This window comes from Aspergillus terreus, genomic scaffold (assembly GCF_000149615.1).
Source record: "Aspergillus terreus NIH2624 scaffold_7 genomic scaffold, whole genome shotgun sequence".
Classification (NCBI taxonomy): Eukaryota; Fungi; Ascomycota; class Eurotiomycetes; order Eurotiales; family Aspergillaceae; genus Aspergillus; species Aspergillus terreus.
In genome coordinates, this window is record NT_165930.1 from 321,589 (window position 1) to 333,830 (window position 12,242).

The 12,242-nt window shown below is 51.1% G+C and overlaps 3 protein-coding genes across 3 annotated transcripts; 2 read left to right on the forward strand and 1 right to left on the reverse strand.

Moving 5' to 3' along the window:
- Positions 1 to 1,732: 1,732 nt before the first annotated feature.
- Positions 1,733 to 6,636, reverse strand: ATEG_05048 (ubiquitin-binding serine/threonine protein kinase VPS15; the record flags this gene model as incomplete). Its single annotated transcript, XM_001214226.1, has 2 exons — positions 1,733 to 6,203; positions 6,248 to 6,636. The coding sequence occupies 2 exons, from the start codon at positions 6,634 to 6,636 to the stop codon at positions 1,733 to 1,735; spliced, it is 4,860 nt and encodes a 1,619-aa protein (XP_001214226.1).
- Positions 6,637 to 7,478: 842 nt separating this feature from the next.
- On the forward strand, positions 7,479 to 8,639 carry ATEG_05049 (zinc-dependent alcohol dehydrogenase family protein; the record flags this gene model as incomplete). The annotated part of the gene is made up of 3 exons (XM_001214227.1): positions 7,479 to 7,995; positions 8,045 to 8,273; positions 8,462 to 8,639. The coding sequence occupies 3 exons, from the start codon at positions 7,479 to 7,481 to the stop codon at positions 8,637 to 8,639; spliced, it is 924 nt and encodes a 307-aa protein (XP_001214227.1).
- Positions 8,640 to 9,455: 816 nt separating this feature from the next.
- Positions 9,456 to 12,160, forward strand: ATEG_05050 (uncharacterized protein; the record flags this gene model as incomplete). The annotated part of the gene is made up of 13 exons (XM_001214228.1): positions 9,456 to 9,574; positions 9,638 to 9,772; positions 9,836 to 10,384; positions 10,441 to 10,721; positions 10,823 to 10,902; positions 10,974 to 11,016; positions 11,135 to 11,212; positions 11,277 to 11,361; positions 11,418 to 11,436; positions 11,510 to 11,524; positions 11,633 to 11,661; positions 11,934 to 12,009; positions 12,083 to 12,160. The coding sequence occupies 13 exons, from the start codon at positions 9,456 to 9,458 to the stop codon at positions 12,158 to 12,160; spliced, it is 1,587 nt and encodes a 528-aa protein (XP_001214228.1).
- Positions 12,161 to 12,242: the final 82 nt, after the last annotated feature.

The window sequence follows — 12,242 nt, forward strand, 5'->3', positions numbered from 1 at the left end:
ACAACCCCTTCCAACGACCCGTCTCGTTTGCCTACGGGATCCACCCGTGGACTTCCCTCACAGTGTCCTCCATCATGGGGAGAGAAGTTCGTACGAAGTACTCCGTAAAAGTAAAGCTCCATTCCTGCCCCTGTCGGGACCTGCATGTCGATCCAGATCCAGACCAGCCAGCCGTCCTCCAGCAGTTCATTCCAGAGCTCTTCCAGTGTTCTCCGTGTCTGAACATCAACTTTATGTACTTTGAGTGCATGGATATCCAGACCCAGTACCAGGGGTCTTCCACGGTTCACGCACGGGAATCGATCGAACTCGTTTGGGTACCGTACCGTAATCTCTGGATCCGTGGTTGCCCCCATGCAAAGCTTCCGTCCCGCCAGTTCCAAGTCGAAGTATCTATCTACGGAGTCCATACGAAGGAAGGAAGTCGGGCCCGGCGCCAGCCCCAAATCCAGCCTGGTCAAAGCTAATCCGGTCGACAAGCTGCCATCACCACGTCTATCCCTGGTCGCTGGATTTAGACTAACAGACATGCGGAGCTACGGACTACGGAGTGATTCGGACTCGAGTCGAGTTCTCCGCAGTGAGAGTCGTACAGGGTGCAGACCAGCTCATCAATGGAGAATAGATACATACATCTGTCAAATTATCAATCAACCGCAACTGGACACCCGCCGTATGCGCAATCTACACCACACAGTTCCCACCCCGGCGTAATAATAATTGACTCGGACAGTTAATCTATCCTTTGACAGATACACGGCCGTCCCTGACTCGCTGCCTCCGCGGATGACACCGGCCGTCGGTCGCCTCCTTCGGACAAACGACCGGTTGCACAGCAGACAATATCATCTCAATAATAGATAACAATGTACTCCGACAGAGTCAGTCGATCGATCAGAAGCATCCATCGTAATTGTCCGCCTCGAGGCTCAACTGTCAAACGGTCACCCGCCGCAAACCCCCATCGAAGCCTTCCATTCTTCTCCTGTTTCTGCTCTCCTTTCTGCCGATCGCCGACCTATCCAGCCCCTAGCGTTTCACCATCGCGGGTGAGGGTCCACCCCGTCAACTGCTCATCACACTGATCGTTATATGGAGGTGAGTGATGTGATGAGATCAGGTTTTGGCGATATCAAGGTCCAGTACTAGCAGTTAGTAGAGGGTTGACTGCTATATACACAGAGTATTGTACAGCAATCTTGCTATCAAGCGAGAATAGTAGGGTGTTGGATAATCAGACTGCGAAACACATACTCTGCACACCCAGCCTCAATACCAGATATATATCCGTAGCTATCCAGCCAACATGAAAAAAAAAGCACAGATCGATTGAAAACCTCTTGCGTCGTGCTAGAATCGTCTCAGAAACTTAACAGCCACCTGCCCTAAAAGACAGGTCGAATTCCACCGCCAAACCCGGAAAAACAACGTTTCACCAGCCTCTGCCGATGACAGATCATATTGTCCACAATCACCGTAGTCGACACGTCTTCTGCCAGCATCCCAAACTCTCGCAAGCTGCACACCTCGCTCTTCTGCAAGACACCGTTGAACCTTATCGAGCAAACTGAGATGATCAAGACAACCCCCAGCCACATCCGCTACTCAACCATCCCGACGCATTACGAGCAGAACCTGGATGACAGAAACAGATCACTCTATTATTATCCCAGCGATTCCATCGCCACGCTAAATCGCATTCGCACGATATAATACAGGAGAATGACGGATCTCATTGAAACACATAAACCATCCCCGCCCGGTCAACACTAACAACCATACCATACGGCACCCGCAACACCGCAACATCCTGAATAAAGTCCAGATGGCTCTTCAGCAGTTGCTGCTGCTGCAGACTGATGACCGTGCTGCGCGGAAGTCGCCCGCTGCCCCCTTTCTTGCTGCCTCCCTTTCCGCCGGATCCAGACGCCGGAGGGTGAGGGAGATGCTCGGTGGTCACCAGGAGAGATGGCCCGGGCTGAGACAGCTCGTACCGCGGCTTACCGGTCGCCACACCGTCCGAGACGGCGTCAAGACCACTGACAATAGACGAGAGCTCGGGCCGGGCCAGGTCCCAGAAGCGGATTTTGCGATCCGTCCCCCCTGACACGATAAATCCACACCGCGTACTATTGTCTTTGCCGTCGTCGGGGGCGTCGAAGCCCACCGTGAACGCGCAGATACGCGCCGGCATCGCCGATGATGAAGGCCCCGACGCCTGTTCGACGGCCCCCGATGCCGGTGCACCCGTCGCAAAGCGACTCAGCATGCCCTCCGGCCGATCGCCCTCGACGTGCCACGCCTCGTAGTCCCGCGGGCTCATGTACGGCTGTCGTGCTTTGGCGGTGTCGCCGTTCGCGTCCGAGTTGCCTAGCTGCGGCGAGTCGGCTTGGTACACCTCCCGGCAGCGGACTTTCTCGATGTCCCAGACGGTGATTTCGTTGCCGTGGCTGCCACTGCTGGAAACGCAGACCCACCGTCCGCGTCCCTTGGTCGGGTGTACCTGAAGCCTGTGAATGTTGCTCGCGCCGGGAAGGCCCCAGGCCTTCAGTCGAACCCGGAAGCGAAGGTCCCAAAGATCCAACAAACCGTGCGTTGTGCCGATTAACAGCCAGTTGTGCTTTCGGTCGCAACAGAATGTGGTGGGAGTGCCGTGGTGGACGGGGTTTTGCAAGGTGTACATCGGGAGCATCGTCTTCATGTCGATAGCCAGCACTCGACATGTGTTGGTGGCGACAAGAAGGATTGACTGTGCTTCCACGCGGAAGTGCTCGATCCACACCGCGTATTCTGTGGTTCCATCATCGGCCGCAGGCAGTTGATACTCACGGACAAGCTGGAGTTTGCCGTATCGCACCGTGTCATTGGCACAATGGTAGTCGACCTTGACGGCATGGATGCTTCCGTCGGTGGCACCACAGATAAACGTGTGCGTATTCTCAACAAACGTCAAACTCTTCACCTTGGCTTCAGTAGAATGCCGGTACGTTTGACGAGACCTGGGGGTCAGGTTCTTCTCCAGACGAGTCGTATCCCAGATCTTAGCCGTACCATCGTCCGAGGCCGTGACAAAAAACGCATGATCAGGCGCCACTACCACCCGGTTCACTGGTCCGCTATGCTCTCCAAAGATGGCGACCAGCCCCCCCGTCGGCTTCCAAACCTTGGTGGGGTCGTTGCCGCTGGCCTTTGGGATCGGTTTCCTTAAATCTACATCTTTCACAAAGGGCCCAAGGTCGAATAAGTCCGTGGGATAGTTCTCTGCAAAGACATTGTCGAGGAGCTTGAGAATCACAGGATCGTCGCCTCCGTAGGAGTGGTTGATTTGGTAATTCTGGGGCGGCCGCTCAGCCGGCTTCCTGTCGAGCGACGACAACCGCGAGGGTGTTCGTTGAGATGGAACGCCAACTTTGCCAAAAGCGTTCGCTGAAATGGTGCTGGTTTCTGCGTAGGCCTTGGCGGTCTCCTTGCGATTCAGAAGGTTTATCGCGCTGGACTTTCGCTGCACGCCAGAAACCAAGTTTCTGACAGTTGGGTTCTCCGCTTCAGTGGGCGTTGACGAACTTTCTTGTCCGGGGCTATGTCTCCCCCTGCGGTCGGTGTCGGAGCTCGGAGGAGACATGCCCCTGGAACCCGGTGCACCACCTGGTGATGAGGCTATTGGGGACGATATCGGTGAATCATCCGCGGCCCTGACATTGTCCAGAGTGTTCTGTCGGGCGTTCTTTAGGGCTGCGCCCAGTTCTTTGTGTGGCTGAGTCTTCGACCGCAGGTGATTGCGACGAGAGCCCGGGCTAGTATCAATCGTTGTTGACGCGTCCAGTAGAGCATCTGTAATGGTGTGGGGTTTGCGGTCTGCTGTTCTGCTGGTCTCGGTCTTATCTGAAGGGCTTCTCCGGGACTTATTGTTCTGGTTCTTATCAAAGAACACCGTCTGGGGAGTGACACCGCAGTGTGCTAAGGTGATGACGTTGTTCAAGGGCGACGTGCCGTTATCAAATTCGCTTGTTTGGCGTATGGACACCCGCCAGATGTACTCCCTGAGAGCTAGCAGCTTGAGCTCGTCATCAGGACCCATTCCCATGTTCCGCAGCCGCGCTATCCACTGCTCGTCCTCTTCATTCTTAGGCTGGGCACTGAGAGTATAGGCCGCGCCCTTCTGGTTGCCCTTAGGGATGACGCCATCCACCACTCCTAGAGTAAAGAGGCCATCGCGTGTAGCTGATTTCCAAAACAGGCCTTTCTCCGCTTTGGACACCCAGACAAAAGCCAATTCATAAACTCCCCTGGGAAGCGGTCTCTTGAGTGCGTCAAGGATCTCGCCTTCGGAGAACCCGACAATGCTGACTTTCAAGAATGGTCGGATGAGCGGGGTCAGAATGGAATATTTATCCGCTATAGACAGAAACTTGGTTGAGTTGACGATGAGGGTCACAGCTGCTTCGCGGATCCAAATGTTCGGATGAATCAAGAACCGCACCGTAATGTGGAGAATATCCCATGTGGTTGATCGCTGGAAGAGACCTAAATCAGCCATTGCGGCGAGCGATCGAATTACCCTCTCCACCACGAACTCCTCTTGGTCGGTCAGCGACTGGACCATCAAGGGGAGAATGTATTGCTCCAAGCTGATGCTTCCAACATAAGCTGCAACGCCGACTACCGCCTCGAAAAATGCACACTTCAGTATCCAGTCGCGGTCATTCAGATATGTGTTCAGGTGGCTCAAGATAACCTCGTTGGTTTTGAGGTTCCCAAAAAACACACAGAGACTGGACACCGATCCCAGAAATGCACGACGAACCGAGGGGTCCGTGTCAGTTAGAAGAGCTTTAGTATGTGCCTCGAAGTAATCAAGAAGGTCAACCCTCGCGACATCATATAGATTGTGATATGTAGCGTCCTCTGTCCATCGCGGTTCCGAACCAGTCGGTATTAGAGCAGGAAGACGCGTATCAGACCGCAGAGCCTGGATCATATCCAGGAATCTCAGAGAGGACTGAGCTAACGACGCTATGCAAGAAGCGTATGCTGCACGGATCATCGGACTGGGGTTGGAGTTTGAAGAGGGAATGAATGGTTGAAGCCTTGGGAAAATGTATTCCGAGAAAAGATAGGCATTGACCGGAGACACCACATGGACCATTTCCAATAGATGTGCAAGTGTGCGGATGGCAGCAACCTTGACAGTGTCGGCGCGATCATTCAGGAGAATCATAACATACGGAAGGATGCGGTCCAACTTTGCCTCATCAGACACTCTGTCTGCAAAGGCAAGAAGGATATCACAAGCTTTGATCCGTGCAGTGGCCCGAGAAGTGTTGCGGAGACTCGAAGCGACGAGTGTGAGAAAGATCAGAACACCGTCGTCTGTTCGTTGTGGCTGCTTTGAAGTTTGACTCTCGTAATGAGGCAAGTCTAAGTGGACCGGAAAGGTGCTACCAGTAAGTCTTGCACTGGCGTGACTAGCTCCATCGTTTTGGGATCTGGGCGAGGAACCGAGAAAGTAAGAGATCTTGTCAAAGTCAAGGTATACCCTCTCGATCCTATCGTCTGCTTCTCCCCTAGTTGATGATTCGCTGCCGACTTCTGCCCTACCCGAGGAGGGGTCCGTCATCAGAGACATATACTGATGGAGGAAACTGTAGAAATACTCCGGAAACGCCTTGTTCTTCCAAAAGTTGAGGTACTCTTCGGCAGAGTATCTCGACTCTGGCTCCAGCTGGATCATATGAAGGATCAGTGCTCGAATCTCAGGGTCCTCAATCTTGGCCAGCTGGCTATGCTCGGGGCTGTATTCGCCTTTGCGATATTTGTATATCTGGCTTAGAGTAAATATTGGCGACTCGAGAAACAGTTCTGCGATGACGCATCCGGCACTGAAAATATCCATTGCCCAATTGAGCTCCCGGCTTCCGGATTCCTCACCAGCAACTAGAAATCTTTCCGGGGCCAGATAGCATGTACGCCGGCCAGACGTGTCGAAATAGAAGGAAAAATCAGCTGGGTTATCCTCTGGAAGGAAGGTTGGTTTGAACGAAGCAGAGAAGTCCGTGAGATAGAGCCAGTTCCAGGAGGTGACCAGAACATTCTCGGTCTTGATATCACCATGGAATAAATCTAATGAATGACAATCTCTGAGCGCACATAAAAGCTGAAACGCAATCCATTTCTTTTCGATGTCTTCCAAGAACGGTCGGGTGCTATCTCTGTCAGTACATACGGGGTAAAGACATGGGGTACATACCTCATTCGATCGTAGAGAGAGCTGTGGATGTACTGGCGAACTAAATAACCACTGTTGGAAGTCTCGATCGCCCTTTGATAACTTAACGCATTGGGGACATCCGAGAGCACCTTGCGTTCTCCTGTGTCCATGTCAGAAACTCGCTCACCGTAAATGAATGTGCGGTACCACTTACGGAAGATGGCTTCAATGTATCGGTCCAGCGTCATGCTAGGATATGGCTTCATCATCACCTTTACAAAGGCTAGGCCATTTCGCCGTCTTGCGCGGATACTCTTCATAAACCTTCCACCGCCCATCGACTTCTCATATACCAGATCCGATAACTCGGGGATGTCGATCCCCGCTGAACCCGCCGAAAGGGTTGAGAGGGAATAACCTTGGCCCATGATGTTGAGGCGTATTCATCTCACAGGCTTCAAACGAGGAGGGCCCTTGTCCACAAACTCGGCGGTATGTTGAGTATCGCGCTCAAAGCCCCTCGGTCGCTTTTTCACGAAACATGAAAACCTCTGGCTCATGGAATGAACGATGAGGTCAGTCGACGCGTTGAGGGGGGTGATGGTAGCAGTCACATGATACGGGGCGGTGAAGTTATTCTGCCTTATCTGATATCGGCATTATTTTGGTCCTCCGTACTTTCGACTTTCCACTACTTCCATAATGTTACAACCTTTCGTGTTAGCGGCCAAATAGAGCGCCCTCTCGAAAGATCTAGTTGTTCAACGCTAGGTCCGCCAAGATAAGTGTGCCTTACTAGAGCTTAGACCTTCGGAGCGTGGATCGGAGTTGCAGCAATAGGACTTCGACCGGGGTCACATAAGTATACTTGCCAGCCTTCATGCTGGGATCAGACCCGAAAACCTTCTGGAACCGAGGTATATAGGTCATGGCAACCTCATAAGCTCGGCTTTCTATTTGACAACCGGTGATCTCGGCAGTCCAAAATGCAGAGTGATGTTGCGGTTGCGTACCTAAGTATACTAACCCCGAGCACTGTCTCATGTTCTGGTTTATAGAGCATAGGATCAGCGAAACGGGCAACAGATCTGATGCAGATACTTGTTTTAGCCGAATCAACTAATTTACACCCCCGTGTTTTCCAGTGAGATATATTTCACCCCGCATGACGTACAGACGGCATCAGAATTAATAATACAGATCCTCAGACATGCCTTAAATAACAACCCCCGCATTCTTCGAAGGCCTTCAGACAAGAAAAAGCACCAAAATGACGGATGTACATATTACCACCCGCCAGGCTTTTCGCAGGACGGACGACTATACGCCCGGCACGCCAAAGGTCCAGCTTGTCACCGAACCGCTGCCACTTCCTCTGACCCCAAGCTCCGTCTTGATCAAAGTTCATGCCGTCTCTCTCAATTATAGAGACGCCAACATTGCAAACGGAGGTAACCCGTGGCCAGTAGTGCCACATGGTATACTGTGTAATGACGCAGCTGGAGAGGTTATTGCGGTTGGCGAAAATGTCAAGTCCCTCGCTCCAGGCGATCGGGTGGCCCCGATAACCGACACGGAAAACATCACCGGGCGAGAGGCAAGCAGGTCTTGGCTGGCAGCGGATGAGGATGGAGTCCTAGCGGACTACCTAGTCTTTGACGAAAGCAAGCTCTGCAAGCTCCCAAGCTATTTAGACTGGGTGGGCGCCAGCATAATTCCCTGCGCTGGAGTTACTGCATGGACGGCGCTGAAGGACATGACTATTGGACAAAGCGTGCTCATCCAAGGTCAGAAGCCTTAATTTTAATGTATAATAATTGACTAATAAGATTCAAGGAACTGGGGGCGTCAGCATGTTCGCACTCAAACTTGCCCGTGCTGCGGGTCTCAAGGTAATCTTGAGCTCCTCAAGCGAAGGGAAACTCCAGAAGATGAGGGAGCAATTCCCAAGTCCACCTCTCCTCACCGTGAACTACGCTCAGAACTCTGAATGGCACGAGGAAGTTCTAAAGCTGACGGATGGGGCTGGTGTTGACTTGGTCATTGAAGTCGGGGGCTGTCAGTCGTTAGTACAAAGCATGAAATGTACTCGACGCGGCGGAATCGTTAGCCAGGTTGGCTATCTCAGCAAACAGGATCCTAGCCAGTTAGCCGAACTGCTGCCTGTTCTGATTGATAGACGAGTAATATTGAGGTAGGACTGTTTCGTATAGATAGCTGCAATTGTACAAGGGCTAACGTGAAATGACCCAGGGGAGTTAACGCCGGATCGAAACATGATATGGACGACCTCTGTTCTGCGTTGACGGCCACGCAGATCAGATTCGACGATATAATCGACTCCGTGGAGCCATTTGAGAAGGCTGATGAAGCAATCGAGTACATTTGGCAGGGTAGACAGATCGGAAAACTTGTCCTTCGTCTTGAATAGTCAGACCGGTTCTTAAAAGACGTTCGGTGGCTTGCACTTATTGTTTGGAAGGGAATACGCCAACATTGGTATATTTTATCCGGGTCAATGGATATGAGCATAATCCAGGACCAGTGGACATTATCGGGCCTATATATATATCCATTCCATTGAAAGGAAAGTGTCAGATCCCAGACGCCATCACACGTACAATACGAACTCGAGCTTCCTCGGATCTCTCTCTTCTCACCCGACCCCATGGCACACATTCATATTTTGTGTTCTGCAGAGTTGCGGCCATTTATCCAGCTCTGTGTATTCCATGACTCTACGGCAATTCTGTGTTATTTTGCTTCAATAAACCTACGTAATAACAATAATTCTGCGTCAGTCTTACAAACAGTCAGTAAGATTTGTATCAATTCCACCTGACCTCCCATATAGTACCAGGTAGGTAGGTAGCCAAGTATGAAACTGCGGTAATGATGCTTTTGGCTGACCGTAGCCATCGGCAACTGACACTAAACAGAGCGGTGACCAGTCAACTGTCTTCATCTATCCCACGCTAATTGCGAAGATCTGGTGACCGACAGTCGATATGATCTCATTGTTTCGGCTCTGGAAATTGGCATTCTTTTCCACCCAGAATCTGTTTTTGTGATCATACTGCCGTTGTTTTGTCGTGACGCAAGCATCCTGCTGATTGTCTCTGACATGTAACGGGCGTCCGCCGAAAGCTTGTTTTGTGGACAGGGGTCAAGAACCAAGATATTGAGACCGACATCAACAACGACCACGTCTTCCGCTACACACGATCAGGGCCCGAATACTTGCCAAATGGGCTCTATAAACCACGGCTCGTCATTGTCAATCCTGCCCGCTGAGAAAGGATCGCCCGAGATCCCCATCATCGATGACAACGAACCTTTGGGTGATGTGGTTCGAAAATTGCACCAGTAAATCCCCACGCAGAACCCCCAAATGTATACGAGAACGTTCTGACGCGTTCAATCATCCAGCTATCTCGCTCTTGCTATATGCGATGTCTCTTATACATTTGAGCAGATGAGATCATCGTATGGGCAGAATCTGCGGCTGCTCATAAACTCTCTGGCAGAGGACTCCCATAACCCTTACATTATCTCGGCTTTGATGTACGTTCCCCTGTATAGCTTCCAAAATCTGTAATATGGCATACACTAAGAGATGAATGATAGGATCTTGAAGTGGCAATACGGCAGAGAAGACGAAGCCGACTGGGGTCTCAATGAAAGTCGCGGGTATGCATGTGAATATGTCGCTTGGCAGTTCTTGTGCCATCTCAACCAAAGAGAGACAATTGAGTTCCTTCTCGAAGAGCTCAGCTGCCCGCCACGGAATGCCTCCAGTCTCTCTGACGCGGAGAGAGGTGCTTCTGCTTTTGGTAGTTCCAGTCGCGGAGGAAAGACACAAGACAACGAGAGAACGCCTTTGTTATCGAGCTCCTCCTCTTCTTTATACCGCCTTTTTGGAGGCAAGAGACGAGTAGGTGGTACTTTCGAACCAGACCACTCTTACCACTCTTCGCTCTATGAATATGACATGGAGAACTTTTCGCTCTTCCTCGGCCTGAACGCGCTCGAGATCGCGATCATTGCCCAAGCGAAAAAGTTTCTCAGCCAGAAGGTCGTTTTGCGGGTCATTGATAACATCTGGAAGGGAGAGATTGTTTTCTGGGACACTCTTAGCGTGAATTCCACCAAAAAACCCCAATTTTTCAACAAGAGGTAGGTCTGCATAGAGCTAGGATATCACTGGGAGCTAATCATGTTGGATGACATAGAGTGGCAGATCCATATTCAAGACTAAGGGTGCCTTTGTATCGGAAGGCTTTCGAGGCTGCCTTCTTCATATCTTTCCTCTTTCTATATTATGCCGTCCTTGTTGAAAGGAAACCGACCGGAATAGGGACGTTCGAGGCGTTGATGTATTTCTGGATTGCCGCCTTCATTTACGATGAAGTAGGTGGCATAGCCGATGCAGGAATGCTCTTCTATCAGATGGATTTCTGGAAGCTGTGGAACTTGGGCATCATTGTCACAGGTCTTGCTTTTGCCATTACGCGTGAGTCACTCCATACCTCACGTTTCTTTAGCCGTGCAGATTTCCTTCTGCGCCGTCCGAAAAGAGGGTACATATTACTGACTGCCACGTAACTGTACCAGGGGTTATTGGGTTAACCAACAAGAGTGCCTATCTAACGGATCTCTCATTTGATGTTCTGTCCCTCGAGGCGTTGTTCTTGGTTCCAAGGCAAGCAGTCTAGACTGCCCCAGCATAACCTGCCGCTGAAGGATGGCTAACAACGAGAGATAGAATCTGTTCCCTCGTGAGCTTGAACTCATACTTCGGAAGTCTGGTACGTTCGGGAGCCTGCGTCTGCATGCAGGGGAGCCGCACTCGAGAAGAACCACTGACTGATGCGCCGCAGATACCCGTGTTGAAAGAGATGGTACCACTTTTTGCCTATTTTCCAGGGCGCTGGGACAAGGCTGATATGGCACAGACGAAAGCGTTTTTCAGGTTTATGCCCGTTGTTGTAGTCCTGTATATTGGTACGTGGCGCTGCACCTGACTGGGGCGTCAAGACCAGAACCCACATGCCAACCAATGCCACAGGGTTTCTGACGTCGTTCACGATGCTCGCCCGTGACCGCCTTTCCGTCCGGGAGATGTCATGGATTCTGGTGAAGGTGTTCTTCGGGTGAGTCGGTGACAAGGTGTGGAGATGGACGGGGCCCGACTAACCACGCAAGGCAGATCGAACGTGTTGGGCTTTGTGCGTGTTCCTTGACTTGTATAGAGGGAAAAATGTTCTTCAACTGACGGTGGCTGGATCGATTGGCTGACAGGATATCGCTCATGAAGTAAGTCGGATGTACCGAGCGGCTACGATGCAGCCTGCCTTGGCCTTCCTGGGGCATTGTCAGAATGGTTGGCTCTCGCGTTTAGATAGCTGACACGCTAACTCTTAGATTTCCCCCATCTTCGGCTATGGTCTGATGTGAGTTCCGTCTCTATACTGCGCCACACGGTCTATGGAAATCGGTCGCATACCGTTCAGGTCACGTTTGAATATGCGCCGTAGATTTTGACTTTGATTTTGATTCATCATCGTTATTTTTATTTTCATTTTGGTTTTTGGTTTTCATTTCATTGATATGGTTGATCATCGTGGCTGAATGCATCAACCTTGCGGTTCCTGGTCGAATCCCCAGGGATCGCAACGGAAACCCCTCGAGATGAGTTGACAGAGCTGATGGTTTTGATTTGCAGGATCATCTTTGTTTCCATGACAAATCTTCTTCTGATCTCGTCGTTGGTCAGTTTGATGAGCATGAGTCTCGAAGGGGTATGTAGCATGTTGCGGGGTTGTCCCTTGCCCTGATCGTCCCGATAACTAAACACCTTCTTGAATCGTCTAGGTGATGTCGCATGCTCGCGAAGAGTATCTGTTCCAGTTAGTCTACGCCAACTACTATGCGCATTCACCCAAATGCTAATGCGGAACAATGACAGACTAGCCATTTACGTATTGGAAAGCAGCAATTCTCGTCGATTAACTCATTTCATGCCTCCAATGGT